Source organism: Meriones unguiculatus, chromosome 10 (assembly GCF_030254825.1).
Source record: "Meriones unguiculatus strain TT.TT164.6M chromosome 10, Bangor_MerUng_6.1, whole genome shotgun sequence".
Classification (NCBI taxonomy): domain Eukaryota; kingdom Metazoa; phylum Chordata; class Mammalia; order Rodentia; family Muridae; genus Meriones; species Meriones unguiculatus.
In genome coordinates, this window is record NC_083358.1 from 36,448,603 (window position 1) to 36,470,186 (window position 21,584).

At 40.8% G+C, this 21,584-nt stretch overlaps 1 protein-coding gene across 2 annotated transcripts in view; it reads right to left on the reverse strand.

Moving 5' to 3' along the window:
• Fto (FTO alpha-ketoglutarate dependent dioxygenase) overlaps nucleotides 1–21,584 on the reverse strand; it is a 359,978-nt gene that overhangs the window by 221,840 nt on the left and 116,554 nt on the right. For both annotated transcript variants that reach the window (XM_021631121.2, XM_060392230.1), the window contains exon 4: nucleotides 13,038–13,181. In XM_021631121.2, coding sequence (XP_021486796.1) covers nucleotides 13,038–13,181 — 144 coding nt within the window. The remainder of the gene's footprint in view (nucleotides 1–13,037; nucleotides 13,182–21,584) is intronic.

Genomic DNA, 21,584 nt, shown 5'->3' on the forward strand with positions numbered 1-21,584 from the left:
TCTAATAGGGTTTTTTTTTTGCATTCTCTTATTGGAGTTGCTCGTATCCAGCATTATCTCAGTCACAAGCAGTTTTACTACCGTTCAGATCTGAAAGCCTTACATTGCTTTATTTTCCTAACTGCACTCCAACATCATGTACCATGACAACTAGAAGTGCTAAGAGTGGGCAGCTCTGTCTTGACATACGTATGTAGTCTTCTAACATATGACATTGACCTGTCAAATGTTTTTCTGCATCTGTTACAATCATCATATGCTCTTTCCTTTCATTCGCTTAATATAATATACAATAGTGATCGATATACATATGCTTAGCTAACCTACACGCCATGAATGAATACCAGTAGCTCTTGGTATGGCTTGCTAATAGTTAGTTAAGAATTTTTTTATCTGTGTTCCTGAGATACTAGGTCTAGAATAGTCCCTTTTCCTACTGCATTTCTCTGCTGCTAGGAGGAGAACAATGGATTTATAACTCACATATGGAAATGTTCTTTCCTCTTCAGCTCCTTAGAAGATCTTTAGAAGGATTGCCGTAGGTTCCTTAAATGTTAAATCTGGCAAAGCCCTCGGAAGTTGAGCCTTTCTCCTTTGAGAGGCTGCAATTACCAGTCAGTCCCTAATCATGACTACACACCTGTCGGTGTTGATTCTCTACTTCATCCCAGGCCTGCCTTAGTAACAGTATGTGTCTAGGAATTCATCCCTTTCTCTAGCTTATTAAATTGGTTGCGATAAGGCTACTCACAGCAGTCTCTTAAGATCTATTACTCCTCATGGTACAAGTTGTTAGGATTTTACTTTTATTTCTAATTTTGTTTCTCTGTTCTTTTATTTTTCTGAATATGGCTGAATAAAAACTTGTTAATTTTGCTTAACCTTAAAAAAAAAAACTAAAATCTTAGTTCTGTAAACATTTCCTATTGTCATTCTGATCTCTATTTCACTTTGTTATTTCCTTCCTTCTGCTAGTTTGAATTTTTTTTTTCTCCTTCCTAGTTTCTTGAGATATAAATTTAGGTTGTTTATTTGTGTTCTTTCCCCCAACTTAATATAAGAGTCTATTGTTATAAATTCCCCTCTGAGGTGCTTTTGTTACATCTAAAAAGTTCTGGCATTTTTGTTTCCATTTTCATTTCTCTAAAAAATTTTGTAGTTCCCTTTGAATTTTTTTTTCTCCCCCAGGACATGGTTTCTGTGTAGCCTCAGCTGACCTGGACTCACTATATAGACCAGGCTGGCCTCAAACTCACAAAGATCCACGTGCTTCTGTCTCACTGAGTACTGATATTACAGGCATGTGCCACCGCACCTGGCTTGTATTTCATTTTTAAGAGATTATTTTTGAGGTGTTCTGAGATTGCAGTATGTGTGAACGTTACAGTATGCCTCCATCACTGATATTTCTGCACTTACATCACTGTGGTACAAAAGAAAACACTAGCTTCTTAAATGTGTTGATACGCATTTTGTGGCAAAATGTGGGAACGTTTTATGTATACTGTATAAACTGCTGCTGGATGGGCTGTTCCACACACGTCTGTTAGCACCACTGGGTGACACGGTTGTTCAAGCCTGCTGTTCCTTTATTGATTTTCTGTCTAGATGATCTATCTATTATTGAGAGTAGGGAACTGAGCTCTCCTACTCATATATATATATATATATATATATATATATATATATATATTCCCTCAGTCCTAATTTGCTTCATGTATTTAGGCACTCCAGTGTTCATGAATGTATATTTACAACTACTCTATGTATAAAGGCTTACCAACTTCTTGCTATTATACATGACCTATGCATCTCATGAGTTTGTGACATAAACTCTCACTTGTCTGATGTAAGTAGTCACCTTTGCCCCCAGTTGCTACTTTGCATGATATTTCTTTTGCTACCCATTCATTTTCAGAGGAGTATTTGGCTGAGACAAGCATCAGGCAGGCGGCACTGACAGCAGTCTTTCCTTAGCTTCAGTTTTTACTTTCGGTTGTTTAAGTTATTGGCAGAAAACCAACCACATCATCATGGCGGACACCCAGAATTTTCTGAAGCATACAGTTTTCATGACGTATCATCAGAAGGCAATCAGCACCTGTCACAGTGCCACAACATTGCTGTTTTATTTTACTCGATCTCCTCATGGTGACACCTTATCATACCTCAGCATAAGAAAAAAAAGGGTATGCTCTGAGACCTTTGGAGAAAATCACATACATAGAACTTTATTATAGTAAATTACAGTTATTCTATTAGTTATTGATATTAATCAGAACTTTTATTACAGCATAATTATAGTTATTCTATTATAGCTATTACAATTAATCTCCTATACCTAACTTATTAATTAAGCTATCATAAATTCACATGTATAGAGAAAAAAATAGGATCTACCAGCTCTGGCACACCCATAATTTCAGGCATGCACTGGGTCTCTTGGAACACATTGGCTAAGGGAGAGCTACTGCAGTTGAGTTTTATATTTTGGAAATGCATGCAGCAATTTCATAACTGGACGTAATTAGAGAACTGAATTCATTCATTTGTTGCTATTTTTTCGTTGCTCTATGTTTGCGCTTTTTCTTTTCTTTCTTCCTCTTGTTCTGGCCTCCTTTAGGATATGGTGACTCTTCTGCAGTTGCACACTTTGAGTCCTTTCACTTGATTTTCTGTGTGTCCACTATGAGTTTCTTAGTTATGATGAGGCCCATGTAACTTAGAGCAAGAATAGGCTATTTTAGTTAAGCTAATAACACTGCCACAAGAGCACTATGCCTTAGTTCCCCACTCACATTTCACCGTTAATGTCAGTTTAGACCCTTCATATATGATGTGTCATTAGTATAGCTAGCTATTCTGGCTTTTAAGACTTTGTCTTTGAATTTTTATATGAGAGTTATTTATGCAACATAATTTATTAGAGAATTTTGAATTATAGTCTTAGCTTTATAGTGAGTTTCATACTTTGTTTTCATTTTGTCAGCCAGCAGCCTTTTATTTGCACATAGAGATGTCTCTTAAGCAATCCTTATAGACACATCAAATGGTAATGAATGCCTGTATCTTGTATTTGTTTAAGAAAGAACTTTCCTTACCATTACTTTTGAAAGACAGCCTTGTCATGTATAGCACTACTTGTCAGCAGATTTTCTCTGCAAAACTTTGAATCTATCTTTCTTCATTTTATTTTTCCCTAAGAGACCACTAATTTCTAAGTGGGCTGACCTGTATCTTGGGTCAATAGAGAGTTTGGTTGAACTCTGGCTCCTCAGACACAAGCCTGGACCATGGGTCCATAACACAGGCATCTACCCTTGGCAACCTGGATAAATGGGAGTATGTCAGAGGGCCTGGCTCACACACACTACTCTAGCTCTAGAGTCTGTGGAAGCAGTCTTAGGCCTTAAGCCCAGTTGTCCAGATATGGCTCCTGTGTCAAATGTGGAGTAAAGTGGTACAAGACAGCCAACACTCTAGGTTCACAGAGACAAACCTAGATCCCAGATCTCCGGAGGCAAGATGGGAGCCTGGACCAATAGAGATAGGCCTGATGTTGGGCAAACTTAGTACTTCAGGCCAGAGTTCTTTGGGGGTGAGTCTGCTGTCATGTCACAGCAAATCAGAAACTCACTTAACTCCCCACCCCCTGCAGAGTCTGTCCCCCTCAGTTCTGAATGTCTCAGCATGAGAGAGAGGTGACAGAGAAACTGAATAGCCCTTCCTACTCTTCTGCTTTTTTATATGCTCTACCGAGATGCTGGAATCTCTCTTCTAGATTGCCTAATTGCTATGAAGGCATTCTTGTGCACAAATAATTATTCAAATGGCATTCCAAGGAGGGACCTGGTGCTGAAAACTTCTATTTACCATATTGTCTGAATGTAAAAATATTAATTTTATATTCATTTACTATAGATGTTATCAAAGAATATTCAATCACAGAAATACTGCGCATTTGACAGCACTGAGAACTAAATGGGATACAAATATTGAAATAATCTATATTCACTTCCTAAAAACTAATAATAAAACACTACCAAGGGTAGGAAAAATACATAAAAATTTAAATAAATTTGTTACAAATATTATTATTAGTTTACATTTTCCTGTAGATTGTAAATTCTCCACAGTGAGTATGGCTCATATGCTATTAATTTTCAATAACATTTTTCTTTTCTCTGAAATTCAGATACATCATGTTTTAAAGATACAAATGGAAATGTTCAATGGAGAGATATTCATTAACTTAAAAAAAGACATTGTAAAGCTTTTCCAGCAAAGGCTAAGTTCTGTACTTGCACAAGACTAAAGGAGCTTCTATATAAATACACAGGCCAAGGTGTATGGCCCAGCAGTGGAGTATTTGCAAGACCCAGCCATACAGATAACACCAAACAAGAAGCCGGGGAACTCATTTCTGCCCTCTTGTTTTAAATTAACTTCTGGGATGTTTACTTTGTTGTTGTATTTTAAGGAGAATGAAGTCTGGAGGTTAATAATCCAATTCTGCTTTCTAAATATGCACAAAGATCTTTAGTTCCACTTTCTCTTCACACATTCCTCTACCAAGCTATAAGCCCTCCCAAGGCAATGAGGCTAAAGGGTAGAGAAACTGAAGGATAGGAGGAGACAGAAGTTGGATTGATATGCAAGTTAATGAAGTTGTTTTTTTCCCCTCTATTTTAGACAGAACCATCACTCCTGCCTACTCTTCAAGTGACATGTGAGGCAAGAGCTTCCCAAATCCAATTAATAATGCCAACAGAAGCAGTCCCAGACACATCTAATTCTGTGCCTTCACACATTTTCTCAACTTCTAACTCAGCTCTTCCATCCAATTGTTTAGCAGTAGTTGAAAAATATGTACACTGATAATAAAATTATTTATAACTTTTTTATCTCAAATCTTCTTGCATTTTCCTCCGTTTGATAACCTGTTTATTTTTTAAAGTAAATAACTATTGCAATGTTTTTTAAATCTCATTTGGTTTCCAATGCTTTCATATCCTCAGTAAACATATAAAATTAATTGCTTTTACATTCAAGCAAATGATAGAACATTTTTAAGATGTCCTGTGGAAAACTCAGAAATCTAAAAAAATTAAACAGGGTAATCTCTCTAAATGTGTAGTAAGTTCTTGTTTTGAACAAGCCTCTAAATCCTAAGTAGTTCACACACACATACATATACACACAGCCTTCCTTGTTCCTAGTCAGGAATAGTCAAAGACAGAATAAATATTCCATTTTGCCTGCATGACCAAGATATGTCATCATAAAATAAAAATAAAGCCAATCTTGATTCCATTCATTTACTGGCTTCAAGAATTTATACATACACATTTTATTTACATACATTTTCATTTGCATATATTTTATTTTATATATATATATATATGTCTTCTCTCCTGAAGAAAAGCTAACACTTCTGGGCCAAAAGCTACAGCTCAAATACAAATACTGGCTCACTCAATAAGAGGGTACTGGTACTAGAAACCCAGCCTTTACCCAGGCTAGTGAGGTCACGACCTTGGAGGAGAACCTACAACTGTCTCTTGACTAAATTAGTATAATTCCTAACTATGTTCTAAATACTTATACCCACAGGTGAGTGTGGCTCTTAGCCCTCATCAAGGAAACTTTTCTTTGTAATAGATGGAGACCATTACAGTAAACCACAACCAATGATCAACAAGCAGAGAACAAGGGAGTGTGAAGCCCAGGCCCAACAACACAACTGCTGTACCTAAAGCTCAGGGAACATCTCAGAAGAAGGGACAGAAAGACTGAAAAAGCCAGACCAAGACATATGCTGAAAGGATGTCTCCTAGAAATGTCAATGAAACTACACCCATCAAATGTCATCAGCATGGCTGCCTACACAAGACAGAAAAAGGACAACAGACAAGCCAACTTGGAATGGGGAAATTGCATGGGCCCCACTCATTCACATACTCAGTAACTGCTTGTTAAGCATTTACTATGTCCAACCTACTCTTGTCAAGTCTTTTAGAATAGATAAAGCTAAAACAGCCCTCACTCTCAGGAATCAAAAACACAGTCATCTTTAGAGCAGTCCAGAGGAGAGAAACACAAGGCCCATGCTTACATCATTCCTAGAGAAATTAAGTAGAGCTTTGTTTTGCATTTAAATACAAAATTCACTGGACATATTGCCTGGGAGGGAAAAAAACTATTACATGTCTCTAAACTTCATTTTTGTTTAAAATCTTTACTGAGACAGAATTCACACATAATTCTCCCATTTAAATATCACAACTGAAAGCTAGGTGGTGGTGGTGATGGTGGTCCATACCTTTAATCCTGTGCTCAGGGAAACAGAGGAAGTTGGATCTCTGTGAATTCAAGGCCAACCTAGTCTATAGATCCAGCTCCAAGACAGCCAAGGCTACAAGAAAAACCCTGTCATGAAACACACACACACACACACACACACACACAAAGATTACAACTAAATGCGTTTTAGCACACCCATCTGTTATATGACAATCACAAACTACTTTTAGAGTATTTTTACTTTTAAAAGGAGTCTTAGGGACCAGGGAGATGGCTCAGTGAACAAGAATACTTTGAACTAATATGAGGATCTGTGTTCAAATCTCACATGAATACAGAATTTATGTGAAAAAGTCTGGTGTTTCAGTGTAAGCCAGTAACCGCAGCAGTGGGGAAGGAGTGAATATGAAAGGGTCCTTAGGAGTTGCTGGCCACCAGCCTGGCTCCAAGAGAATAAGACAGAAGAACAGAAGAGGACATTTGATATCCTCCTCTGTCCTCCATGCATGGGCACATGCATACACAGTAAATACAAGTACATATCCCACACTCAAACACATACATCTTAAAGGAAACCTCACACACATCAGTAGTCAATCCCTATCAATAATCCTCTGTGCAGGGGAGTCAGAGCAAAATAACTTTCCAGGTGATCTTGTAATAGGGAGTAAATACATCGTATCATTTGCAGTGCTGGGGATCAAACCAGGGACCTCACACATGGGCAAGGCAAACACTCTATTGCTGAGGCATATGTCCTGACCTTAATAGAGTGTATCAAAGCTTCCAGCATGGTACCCGTCCCTCACTGGACACCCGTCACAAGCACATGAAGTAAATTTCAAGACATAAGTGATTCACCCAATGAAGCTGGGCACTGTCTGAAAGTGTCAGAGAGAAGAAAATCCGTTTAGAAACCAAAGAGCTGACTTGGCTTTCTGTCTAAAAGGCATGGCTCTCTCCCAAGTTGTACTGGATACCAAGAAACAGGAAGCCAGGCACAAAGCACAAGTGGGAAAATGTCAGCCTCTGGCCAGATGTGTAAAAGTGAAAGTTTCAGGAGATATCCTCACCTGGGCATGAAACCCGTCAGCAACCACACATTCTACCTGAGAAGAACACCACCACAAGCTCCTAGTGGACAAGCATCTGGCACTGTCCTGTCATGTTTCTACCTTTCCGAGTGAAAGCAAACATGGCAGGTGCTCATCTGGCTGATCAAGCACTTTCCACTGAAATGGCAAGTCCTCAAGCTTACGGGCTATAGCCTCGAGATATAATTTATTACTGTTTCCCTTATTTCCTTGCCTTGGCAGAAAACAGAACATAGCACCTACATCTCAAGGCTCGTGAGAGGTAATAAAGTACAATTATTTTGAATTTATGATTAAGCCATAAATTACATGCACTTTTTACTTCAGCTGGTCACTTAGAGGCTGGGGGAGGAAGGGAATGGGGTCAGAAGCGCATGACAAAAGCCTTTTGCTTTGAATAAAATGTCTAAATCTAAGCAGGGCTGAGGAACACCTGAAGGATTTACAAAGATACTACAGTCTCCAAGTTAAGTCCCGAGGGAGCCCCAGTCAAGCTACGTTAAATCCTAGCAACCTCTGTTATTCCTGCCCACAGGACCACAGCCTCCGATGAGAGTGCCCATGTAGCCTCAAAAAACAGAAGCAGGCGTCACACTTCAGGTTACACCACATCAAATGTTCACAGTGTTCAGGCCTTGCTGCCGCTAAGCCACAAGTATTTCATAGATGGGGAAATAAATCTAAAAAAAAATGACCAGGCTCCATAAGTAAAGGCAGCCTCAAACAAAGTAACAGTGGTGAGCAGAGCTCCACGCAGCAATGGCCAGATGCTATCTCGTGTTACCATGCAGAGCCAATTGGTGAGATTTACCACTCTTGTAGTTACTCCGAGGGGCTATGGGAATAGACCTGCAAAGCCCACAGAAGCCAGGGCCTGAGGCAGGAGGAGCACCCACAGCCAGGCCTCTCCTTCCACTGTCTCACTGCCTCGCTCTCCAGCATGCCATGGCGCCATCCAGCTCTGTGGTACGTCCCTGTGGGAAGTGTGGCCTGCAGAGCATGGGCCCACACATCTGAGCTGACTCCCAAGAAGTACAATGAGAACCAGTGCATGGGGAAGCTCTCGTTTTACACTGAGGGCCAAGGCGCAAGCATGTCCTGACACTGTGGGGCCATGGACAGTGCCAGGGATTCTGGCACTGCTCAGCCAGCGGGCAGGAAGCCTTACAACCTTTCCCCACTCCCCTCTAAACAGTGGTGAGCCAAACTTAAGACCCAGCAAAGCCAGGCGTTTCGACTGCTACTGACTCATCCTGCTTCTGCCACGGATTTCGTTTTTTGAGCTTCACAACTAAGGCTTTGAGATGTCTGGTCATAGGCTAACAACAGACATTTCAAAGTGAGAGTCATTTGGACTTAAGACATAAGAGGGACTGGAGAGACTGGCCATGAACAGTGACATCTAAGACACCACAATGACACATTAAGGGGGACCAGGAGAGGTTTGCCCAGGGTTCACTCACCTTTGTCCCCAAACATCCCACCTCCACCCAGCTCCTGGTTAATGAACAGAATTTAGTTGCTGTCCCTTGAACTGTATAATCTGTTCTACGAAAAGTAAACCCAGTTTGTCTCCAAGCGCTCCTAAGCCTCTAACTCCCTGGCTACAAGCAGTCTATGGAAAACAGCTGTGGCCAAGTAAATCATTCGACCCTGAGAAATAGCAGAGTGAATGGCGGCATGTTTTGTTTTGTTGTTTTTTTTTTTTCCCCTCCCTCCTCTAAGTGTGTTTTGAAGTCTTGGTTGGAAAATTAGTGAGAATTGTAAATCTGTTTGCAAATCTGGTCTTGTCTAACTCTGAGATTAGGGCAAAGATTCCAATTTAAAAGTAAAACCATGACAACCCCATGAAGTGTGTCCTCAGGCACTGCCAACAGGGCTTTCGCTCATGCCCACGGCAGCAGATTTATTACAGGCACCCGACACGTTCCCCATCAGACACCCCTGGAGTATTCACTTGAGACAGTGGGGTTTGGGCTGTACTTCCTCTGCAGACCAATATATTATTATAAATTGAGCTAAACTGTTTCCTTTCTGTAAGTGCTGTGAAGTTCAGGCTTCAGTTACCAGCATAGGGCCCAGAGCCCTCCACGGAGCTTCATGTTTAGAGTTCTAAAAGCTCACATAAAGAGGCAGAGCTACACAACAGTTGCTTTTTATAATTTTTTTTTAAATTATGAGTTTTTCAAATAGGAGTTTATTTTAGTTTATAACAGGAGTACTCAAAATTCATTTTAAAAACCAAATATGATATCTTCACAAAAATACATTCTAAATGCAGACTTTGGGGTACACTTGTCTCAAATGGGACAGTGAAAACTATAACTATAATGCCTATATCTGAAGGCAGGATGTAGAAAGTAATATATTTTTATATCCTGAATATCAGCTTCTAAAATCAGCATGAATTTCTTGAGTTTATCAACGCTTAGAGACTCAGTGAATGTTTGAACATGTAATCGATTAAATATTTTGACAATTTAGCTAATTAAATACATTCATTACTAATTCAGATACTAAATTAAAAAGAAAAAATCTTTAAAACTGAAAACAAAACAAAACAAAACAAAAACCCGAATATTGTCATCTTTTCTTCCTTGCAGAACCATGGCGCTTAGTGGAGAGAAGAGGGGTGAAAGCCCAAAGTAGAGGCCAGTGCTAGAGTAGGATGAAGAGGGAACATGGGGCTACCTGGGGCAAGAGAAAGGCCTGATGTGGGAATGCTGAAACTTGAGTAGGCACAAATGTCAGGGTCTGACTCCTGACTCTTATTAGCTGTAAAACCATGGAGAAGTCTATCAATCTAACTAGACTTCTTTTACAGTAGCTAAGATTTGCCTCTCAGGGTCACAAGCAAATTAACAGAATGATTTACTTGTCACTAATCCCTAGTAGATAGGTTTGTTATTAGTATCACTACCATTCCAGACATGCATGTACTGGGCAGGAAGGTATTAATCACGTGTGAAACTTGTTTTCTAGTCTTTCCTTTTATACTTTACAAAGGATAAAAGCTTTTTTTCATTTTTAATTATGCATGTGTGTCTGCGTGTGGATATATACATGTAAGTGCAGGTACCAACAGAGACTGGAAGAGGGTATTAGACGCCCTGGACTGGAAGTTACAGGTGGCCATAAACAGCCCAACATGGGCATTAGGAATTGAACTCCTGTTCTCTGCAAAAGGAGTACACATTCCTTACCACTGAGTTATCTCTCCTGCCTCCTTACTTTGCTTTTTAATCAGAAGAAATCACAGAGGATGTTATTAAATGCACAAAAGATAGCTGAGCTTTTACAATGCAAATCCACTGGTTTCATATACAGATAAACAGGAAGCTGTTTGAAAAGGCACCATTCTGGCTGTTATCGCCTCCATGTATGCAAATTATTAATAAAGACTACTGACAAAGTACCCCAAGAGAAGCTTTTCATTTGGATTCAAGCCAAATATCCAACTTTTGGGAAAACACAAAAACTTAAGTTATAATCTTTTTAGACTAATAGCATTCAATGACAGGGATGGAGACTTCAGAATAAAGGCTTGGATCTTGAAATCAAACAAGGGACTGAAGGGAAGTGATGACCTTTACACTGCCAGCATTCCAGAGGCTTCAGTATCCTGAGAGCCAGCTGACAGGACCACAGTTAGAGTGGGAAAATCACTACACGTGGAGCCTGTGGCCAGGGCATTCTGGTCTCTCTTCTGCCAAATAGGAAGGGAGTGACTGACAGTTCTGCACGTCTGACATCTCCCAGTGAAGGCTCTTTGGAGTCTCAGGTTGTTTATGCGAAACAGGTTTGTCTACAGAAAAGCAAGATGAAAATGGAAAGCAAGACAATGGGCTTAAGCTGCAAAAGGAGACAGCACTAAGTCATATGGCTACTTTCAATTCACCTGCAAACACCAAGGAAAAAGCCTCGGACTGGCCTGCGATGAGTTAACACCCCCTCAATGTTAATGTTATTAGTGTGTGTGTGTGTCTGTCTGTCTGCCCACCCTCGCTTTCTCTAACATGAATAATTCTTATCTCACCAAGGAGTTCTCATTTTAGTATCCATTATGCTAATCAAATGATGAAAGTCTATGTCTGATATTAGGAGTAATAATGAGGTTCTTTTATTCTTTCCTTCTCGTTGCTACACATTTTTATTGGCATATATTCACGAGGAGCATAATTTGCATAGTATTCATGTAAACTGTTAGCCTCTTGTTTAAACAAAGAACAAGACTCAGACTCTAAGATCTCCAAGCAAAGAAAAGTAGTGCGTTCTTAACACTTTTGGCTTCTCTACATTTAGTATTATAAAACACTTGTAGCTGGGCCAGTTGGTACTGGTTTTCCATGTAAAACAGTGATATAAAATCTCCTTCAAAATTAAGTTATTTCAGTGGTGGGGAAAAAAAGTAAGTTTTAGAGAAAATGGCACAGAAAATATAGGGTTAGCAAGTGACTATGGTAAGAACCTGGATGCCAACAAGCAATGAACTGAAGTCTGGGAAAGGCTGATGTTCCAATTTCATATAGGAAGTCCAAGGAGGAAGGAGCAAGATTTACTGCCCTCCAGTGTCTCCCCAGAACCTTACTTGGTACCTGCAATACAGAAACTCTACAGATATCAAACGTTACAGGAAAATAATCCTTACCAAAAACTGGTATCGAACCCTGGTTCTTCCTAGCTAAAAATCCAACAGACGACTGGATATCTGTAGGCAGGCGGGAATGAGACAACCCTGGGACACTCAGCAGGCACAGCAAAGGAGAGAATAAAGTGTGAGAAGCTGTGTGAGAGTGTGCGTGTGTGTTTGTATGTACATAGGTGTGCATGTGCTTGTGGAGGCGTCCCTGTGTGATCCAGTACATGAGTGTGTACATGTGGAACCTGGAGGCCGCCTTGTCTTTGAGAGGTAGCCTCTCACCGGCTTGAACAGGCTGATCAGCAAGCCCCAGGAAGCCTCCTTTCCCCTCTCTGGCACTGAGACTACCAGAGCACAATGCCACATCTGGCTTGTTTCCATGTATTCTTCCTGTGAATCCAGCCCAGGTCCTCATGCTTGCCTGGCAAGCCATCACCCTGGCCCCTTAGAAGCATCATAAGGAAAAGACAAAAGAAGGATATGTTTGTACATTATGCAGTGGAAAATAAGTTGAGAATAAGTTACACACAAAACTCCAAAACAAAGCAGCAAAAATCAAAGCACCCCAACCCCTACAATGTCATTTACTTCAAGCCCATAAATACAAATTTCCAAAGAATTAAAATACAAGTAGAGAGAAAAATACTGTGATTATGCCAGCTGATCCTGAGAAGGAACTGCCTTGCTACTCTTGCAGAGGACCTGAATTCAGTTCCAAGCACTCACAAGGAGGCTTACAACTGTTTGTAACTCCAGTTACAGGAAATCCAATCCCTTCTTCTGGCCTCCATAGGTACCACACACATGTGGTGCAAAACCATACCTGTAAACAACACCCACAATAAATAAGTAAAAACAAAACAAAAAAAAATGAGTTATGCGTTTGAAGGAAAAAAATCATTATGGATACAAAGTCTTCAAAAAGTTTATTTCACACATGCCCTACAACCTAAGCTCAGACAGCCTAAGTACAACACCCACATTGAGTCTGAGAACATTACCCAGCATGAAATAGCAGTCGCCCTGGTGAAGAGGTATTGCCAAGCCCGGCGTCTCAATGTCCCACGAGATCTTGAAACCAACATGCCAAGTATCAGGATCTCTGCCCTCGAAGCTAGACTCATCCTCGCTTTCGTCATCGGAGCCTGTTGAGAGAGGAGAAGTGATCAGCAAAGACACACTTCATCTACATTCCTGAGATTTCGGCTACTACCTGAGAAATTACTGGCATCTTAATAAAATATGGATGTTAGGTAAATTATATCCGTTTGTAGTCATAATTTTTAAAAAAGACATTGAAGAACATTTTTAGCACAAATTTATCTTTCCCACAAAAACTTAAATATCAAAAACAAAACACTTATTGAGCACTTGCTGTATGCTTAGAATTGTGCCAGGCATATGGGGTATCTCTGACTAAAATCATGAACCCAGCCTGGGTGGAACTTTCCTTCTACTGGGGCTGCTAGTGACCAGTGCTGGTAACTGCTAAGACAGCATTTCAAATTTAGATGTCATCACACTTTTAACCCACTGGGCTGTATTCTGGGCGATGTCTGCATTTGTTTTCAGAACTCTGGTGACCAGGAGACATCGATGGGCACTTGCACTGAGAGGCTTTCAGTTCCCACAACTCTGTGTTAGGTAGTAGGAAATAAAATGTTAGCTTGAAAGAAAAAAAAAAAAAACAAAACCTCAAACTGTTCATTTGTTTGTTTGTTCTTTTTAAAAGTTTTAAAAATTATTATTATCTTTTATTACAATTTATTCAATTTGTGTCCTAGCTGTGGTCCCCTCCCTCATCTCCTCCCAACCCCACCCTCCCTCCCTCTTCTCTCCCTATGCTTTAAAAGAACTAACAGAGCAGGGGAGAAGGCTCAGGGGTTAAGAGCCTCACTGTTCTTTTAGAGCACCCAGGTTGATCTCCCAGCACCCACACTGTGGCCATAGCTGCTTAGTACTCCATTTCCACACAGGTAAACAAACACACGCATAAATACATGTTTTTAAAATAAAACTTTAAGAACAAATAGAGTAGAACACTGCTGCTCCAGTAGAACGGCACTCAAGAGGGTTAAAGGAGCTGCAACAAGAACTGTAAGAATCAAAGCAGACCGCCTAGAGAAAACAGGATTTGAAAGTAGTAGTGTCTGGATTGGCAGGGACACTGGAGGGCTCACTGAAGACAAAATGATGCAAAGTTGGATTCCATAAAGATGGACAGCTAAGCACACCTTCCTAGTTCCATCATGTATACATCACTCAACAATAGCAAAGTGTCCAGATCCCAGACTGGCCATGCCCATACACAGTCCCAACATTCGAAACCTCTTCCTCTGCAGCAGCCATATGTAAGAGTCCAAAGCAGAGAAGGAGGGGAAAGAGAATGAAGTAGAGAGGGTTAGAGCGAAGGGCACTTCCTTTATGGCTATCGAGTCACACTACTTTGTACTAGGTATAAGGAGAATAGCCCCAAAACCAAGTTCTTAGTCTCTACAAAGAAGAATGCTAGCAAATGGTCTTTAAGGCCACATCTAACGTTCCTCAGTTCTCTAAATGTGAATCTGAAGACCAGACATGGTCACATTAGCCGACTCTACAGCCTTTCCATCTTTGTTCTCCCCAACACATGTCCCGTATTCCCCAGATAGGCTCTCACTTTTGTAGCCCAGGCTTTCTTCAAAGTCACAGTAATTCTCCTGCCTCAGTCTCCCAAGTGCTGTGAAAACAGGTACCATGAGGCCCAGATACAGTACATGCTTTTGTGGGCACTTCTGAGTTAAGAGGAACTTATAATTCATTTCTTTAGGAATACCACCATGAACTAACAAATCCAAGCCATTCCCTGGGTTAATCTAAAAAACAAAACAAAACAAAACAAAACAAAAACCTTTTCAAACAGAGATAATGATTTAAAAGGGAAGAAAGCTTTACTGTCAGGGCACAGCTGACTCTGCAATTGTGGCTTTTTGAACCTTTCTGGAAGCTCTGGAGGAAACAGTCACTGTAGGCAGCAGGAAGGCTACCGAAGCACCAGCGCAGGGCACTGCTAGCCTGCAAGATGCATTCTGCCGACGCCTGTATTTCTGCATAACTCACAGCTACCCTTGAGAACACTTGAATGTGCTAAAGGAGATCTAGTGAACCTGAAAAGAACGGAAAGATACTCAGCTTCACCCTCACTGCATGTCTTAAGAATCTAAATTAGTCAGCAACTGATAAAAGTACTCTGTTAGGAGCTGGAGAAATGGCCCAGCGGTCATGAGCTGCTCTTCCAGGGGGCTGGGGTTTGATTCCTAGCACCCACATGGCAGCTCACAACTATCTGTGACCTATCACAACTATCTAGGGGATTTGACACCCTCTCCAGACCCAGGGGCACCAGACATGCATATATATACAAGTAGACACAACACCCATACACACAGAATAAAATAAATAATAAACCTTAAAAAAAAAACTATATAATCCAGATATCAACTATGGTCAAATTGTCAGAACATGCATCTCTGAGCCGATTACACATGGTGATAGGTAAGACACAGCCAGCCCCCTTGCCAAAGGAATATCTTCTCTGCTAGCCAGAGCCCCTGGCAGCCACTCCATCTCACTTATTTGGGATACCTTTCTGGACCCAATAGAAAATCTCGCAGCTGTGATTTTGTTCTGCCCAGTTCACGAACCCCAAAAGACCAGGAATAAACAGAATCTGCTGTAAATACATGAGGTTCTTTTTATTACAAGTTACAAGCTGCAGCTTGGGCCCACACCCCCCACCGCCAAAGAAGTGGGAGCTGAGCACGCCACTAACCTGAGTGCTCAGGTTAGTTGGGTGATTTAAAGATTCTGGTCCCTCCCAGCATGCCCAAGGCAAGGGCGATTCCTGCATGGCAAGCATCTATTGGTCAAAATGCTACATTTTTAATTGATTGGCTATAGGAAGGTCCCCAGACCATAAAGACCTGGTGTCCCTCCCTAGGGAGATGGGCCAGTTTCCTAGCAACTGTATCTCTAGTGGGTGGGGAAAGAATGCAGTAAGGCGGTCCTTCCCCTCAGGGGATTACTGGACTTCTCCACCCACCTAGTTCAGGCCTTAATTAATAATAGCTCCTAATTTTTAATCTTTTGGTCTCTCAATTTAAACCTAGGACACACAGTGAGCCTGCCTACAAATCAGGCTCATGACCAACTTCCTAACTAGTTTAACTAGAACAAACCCATGGTCAGTCATTACTACACTCATGGCTGCTTCACACTTCACAGCAATATAACCAAGAAACACCCAGACCACAGGACCTACCAACACCTAGAACAGAATTTACAGAAAACACCTGCCGACCTCGTCTAAGGCTTCCTGATTTTGGTGATTTGGCATTGGTAAATCCTGACCAAGATAAGCCTGAACAAAATCATGATGACATCATATGACAGCATCCAACTTAATAAAGTAACTAAAGCTAGATCAGTTGATCTCCAGCTTGTTAGCAAAAGAATAATGATGAGAGAAAACACGTGCTGACACCAGGATTGCAGGATGCTTTGTCCGGGTGGCCTTAGCGGGGACAGACATGACAGACAGCCAATAGTGTGCATGTGTGTGGCACTTAGGGGCTGCGTGGGCTGCTGAATGTGGACATCCTGGGTTGTGGTAATCTGCAGGCTAACACAACAGGCCCATTGCCTACCTTCCCCTCTGGTTTTCCTACTGGTACTCTTCTTGATCTGGCACCAGTAAGGCCCTGACCCATAATCAGAGACGGAACAGCAACCAGCGCTCCTGGTTGTCCCTCCATAATGTAAATCGAGCACCTCTGAAAAGAGCTCATTAAGGTAATGTTTGGTGGAGGGTTCTTTCCCCCTGGGCTGCGTAGGGAAGAAAGAAGTTGTATGAGTGACAATTTTTTTTTATTGCTTCTGTATAGCGTTGCTCACTTTTGCAGGGAAATCAACTTGTAATTATTTTCATCAATTGTCACTTAATACTCTTGCCCCACACTATTTGAAATAGGCAGGGGCAATGGAATTCTACTTGCCTGTAAGCCTCTGTAAAATTGGAAAGATTTTAAGTGTCTCCATTTGTTTGGCATATGCCAAGCTCCCATGAACTACACTGTTAAAGATGTAAAAGGTCGGACAGTGGGTGCGTAAACCTTTAATCTCAGCACTTAGGAGGCAGAGGCAGACGGATATCTGTGAGTTCAAGGCCAGGGTGGTCTCCAGAGTGAATTCCAGGACAGCCAAAGCTATACACAAAGAAATCCTGTCTCAAAAAACCAAAGAGAAAAAGAGAAGGAGGGAGGAGGGTTAAAGGCCTCTTGTATGACAGACAAATTCTACCACTGAGATGCACCAGCTGCCCAATGTCACAGGTCATAAGGCTAAGGGTGTTCAATTGGTGAAGGGGGATTAATGATATCTAGGATTGACCAGTGACGCTATAGGGTCTGGAGTGTGACAGAAAAACAAAGGTGAGAGCTGGGAAGAACCCCACACTCTCTCACCACCACCAGCCCAAAATAGTGAAGAAGGATAATGCCATGGTTGGACAAGCACACAATCAGTTCTGGGCTGAAAGAGTCATGGAGCAATATGGACTGCTATGAGTTGAAAACGGTGGACAAAGCCCAGGATACAGAAGGTATATGAAGCATCACAAGGAAACTTCCACGGAAGCAGTGACAGGACACTGAAGACTTCCTCACTGGTCACATCTGGTTTTTAGAATGACCCCCACGGGAAGTCAAGCCTCTGTGTGCAGACTTGGTGTTTGTTTTCCAGACATCTTCCAGACATCTTGCCAAAGGAATGGCAAATGGGTAGCATACATGCCAGAGCCTTCAGGTAACATCACAGAAGAAGCATATCCTCAGAGAGGAGGGTTGGCTGACTGACGGCACGCCTCCAAGCCACAATTTTACAACTCAGAACAGCCTTCCTTGACTCCTTCCCCAGCCACTGAGCAAAGAATGAATGGACTCAAGAAATGAAAGATTGTAGAAAGCTTGAACAGGAGGAAAAAGAAAAAATAATCAATCCCAGCTCACAAGAGATAAGAAAAAGGTCTACTCTACTTAAAACAAATAATTCAGGACAAATGAACTCCCTTGGCAAAAATAAATTGTAAAATTAATTGTAAGTTTTCTGAGATTTCAAGCAAAATACTGAAACTCTTTACAGAAAAACCTGAAGCTCTCCAACATGATGCCTAGTTCTGTCAGATAAAGCATGTGGAGAGAAAAAATTTAAGATAAAAATAGTCACAAACATAGGAAAACGTCATTACATTACACTTTATGGACTTGGGGAGATGAAATGGGAAAAGCAGAGAAAACTGCGTTAGGGGCTTCTTGGCTAAAGCTTCAAAATTATATCACATGAATAAGAGGAAACAGGAACAGGAAGAAGAGGAGCTCCCACAAAACAGTCTCCAAACCCAAGCTTGTTTAGAGTAGAGGCCGCAGTGTCCTGGACAACCTCAGCAGGCACACAGAAGGCTGGGGACACTTCCAGGAACACTTATGCTGTAAGGAACACAGAAGACCAGGCTGGCTGGACAAAACAGTGCCATTACCTGTCCATCCAATACTTAGACAAAGGCTCATGTAGGGTCACAGACACTCTCACCCTTATGAAAGGGTGTTTACAAAGGCTGGGGCACTTGCTTAGAAGACATGAGCTCAGAAAAGCCAGGAACAGAAGAAGAACTGATAATGGAACTCCTGGTCTTGGTTCTACCCTTTACATTAGGCAGTTTAGGCCACAGATGAGCAAACTACTATCAATGAAAGATCAAGGGCTGTAGATAAAAGATTATGCCTTTAAGGAGCTTGTCAACTTAATTTTCAAACATGCAGAAAATCACATCTACACTTTCACAAGGTAGGAAGCACTTACTAGAAAAAGGACCATTACTGGGATGCATGTGTTTTGTTTTGATTTTATTTGATTTGATTTGGTTTTTTGAGACATGGTTTCTCTGGGTAGACTTGGCTGTCCTGACTCACTCTGTAGCCCCGGCTGGCCTCAAACTCACCAAAATCTGCCTGCCTCTGCCTCCTGAGTGCTGGGTTAATTCTTGATGGGGGTGCTGGATGAGTGCATTTATGACATTTATGTCCATCTTTTTTGTAACTTGGTAAGTTGAAAGTTAAGAAAGTCTCAAAGAAGACAAAAATTATTCAGAACTACTGAAAATAAGTAAACAGAAGATAAGCCTCAACAAGCTTCATATGAATTCTAAAAAAGAGGAATAAATAAATAATCAACAAAGATAATTTTTTAAAATGTTGAAAATTAAAAGACTCATGCTTCTAAGTGGAAAGGTCTATAAAATACAAATATGAAAGATTTTAAAAAAATCACTGTGGAACCAGCAAAAGGGTGAGATAAATGATGAAAAAAGTCAGAACTATCAGTATAAATAGAAAATAAAAGATATTTGTGCTGTATCCTAAAAATACTAAGAAAAAAAATGTTTCCTACCATAATTTCTACACCCAAAGTAAACACACAATTCAAAATAGAATAAAAATAATTTAAGACCTTCAAAATAAAAAGTTTACATCCTGGGTCAGGGAGAGGTTCAGTCGGGGTACTTGTCATGACACCTGACAACCTGAGACCCACCTCAGGGTCCATACAGTGTCAGGAGAGAACTGATGCTACAAGATGTTCTGACCTCCACACACACACCATGCTACATGCACACACACACACACACACACACACACAGAGACATATATACAGATATACCCACAGAGACACACACACACATACAGACAGAGACAGGTACACAGACACACACACATGAAAAAAATAAATGTAATATTTAAAAGTGCAATTACATCCTAAGAACTTGTTCGCCATCGTATTTTGAGAACATGTTACACCAAGGCTAGAAAACAAGTAAGAGTATGTGAGTGAGGATGAGAGGAGTCTGAAGAATCCAGAGACAAAAAAATCGCTGCACTGTGCTGCAGAGGTTACAGGGACGGCTACTTCAGGTACAGAAGGTATCCAATCCCAACCAGAGCAGAGCTGACAGTTCTCAAAAGACGTCCCTCCAAAAATATGGCCTTGGCAGAAGAGCTGATGACTCTGACCTTGTTGAAAAGAGATTTAGACAGGAGAGTAAGTGTGGGGTGTAACTGGTCTTAGGTACACAGGAAACTGTGCAAACAAAAAAGGCACGGTTCACACTATCACAGGAAATGCTGAGAAGTTGAAAAAGGTAAATTGAGCACAGATTATCAGATGTGCTGAAAAACATTTTCATTGAGATGATTACTGTGAAGGTTGAGTATCAATTTAACCAAAAAATAGCACATCTCAAAAAGGAGCAGGGGAAACTGAGGAAAGTGTACGTGTGGGCAGAGGGGTAGAAGAGAGAATAAAGAAAATCCTCAGCTTCCAAATCAGGAAAACAAGCAATAATATGAAAATAGAATAGGTTCAGGTATCCCAAACATGCCTGAAAGAAATACTTGAGATTTTAAAGTTGTATGACTTGAAATAATTTAGTAAAAGCTGAAAATATTTCTCAGGGGCTATGCTCTTGCAGTCCTGGGAGGGCTCTTCTTAGCAACATTGTATAAATGAAAAAAAAAGAAAGAAAAAGAAATGGAGGCACAGAGAATGGAGGTAAGGTAACTTGCCTAAGGTCCCGCAACTAATTAGTATAAATTGTGTCAATCAATAGTACAGGATTAAAATGTCTAATTAGTATCACAGTCAGTGAAATCTATCCATTTCAAAAAAAAAAAAAAAAAGAAAGAAAGAAAAGAAAAAGAAAACCACAAAGGAAAAAAAAATAGATCCAACTTTGGAGTGAATAATTAAAAATCCCATACTTGATAAGAGATTAATACCTGGAAGACAAAAAGAACTCTGATGTAGTTTAAACGTAAAATGGTCCCTAAAGCTCCTGTGTCTAAAGACTGGGCCCCCAACTGGTGGTGCTGTTTTAGGAGGTTGTGGAACTGTTAGGAGGTGGAGCCTCCTTGGGGGAAGTAGGTCACTTTGGGGGTGGGCCTTAATGTTTACAGTGGGACTTCACTTCCTGTCCTGGCTCTGCTTCCTTGTTGGCGCAGGCTCTTGCAGCCACACCATTTTTTCCATGACAGCTACACCCTCAGTAACTGTGAGCAAAAGTATAGCCTTAACGGCTATTAGAAAACTAATCCAATCTGATAAAATTCTAAATAAAAATGAGCAGAAGACGGTATAGACACTTCCCTAATGATACATAAATGGACAAGAGCATAGAAACAATGCTCAACATCACCTGCTCACCAGGGAAGTGTGCATAAAACTAGTACCATTTCACACGCACTAGAATAGCTACTGTCAATCAATACAAAGTCTGGATGGCAAAGTGACTGGTAGAAATGTAAGACAGAGCAGTTGCAGAAAACAGACTGGAGGTCCTAAAACACAAACAGAATGATCATTTGATCTAGTACTTTCACTTCTGTGTATGCAACAGACACGGAAGCACAAACTTAAAAAAATTCAGAGTAAATTTTGTATACAGCCATATTGCTGAAGAT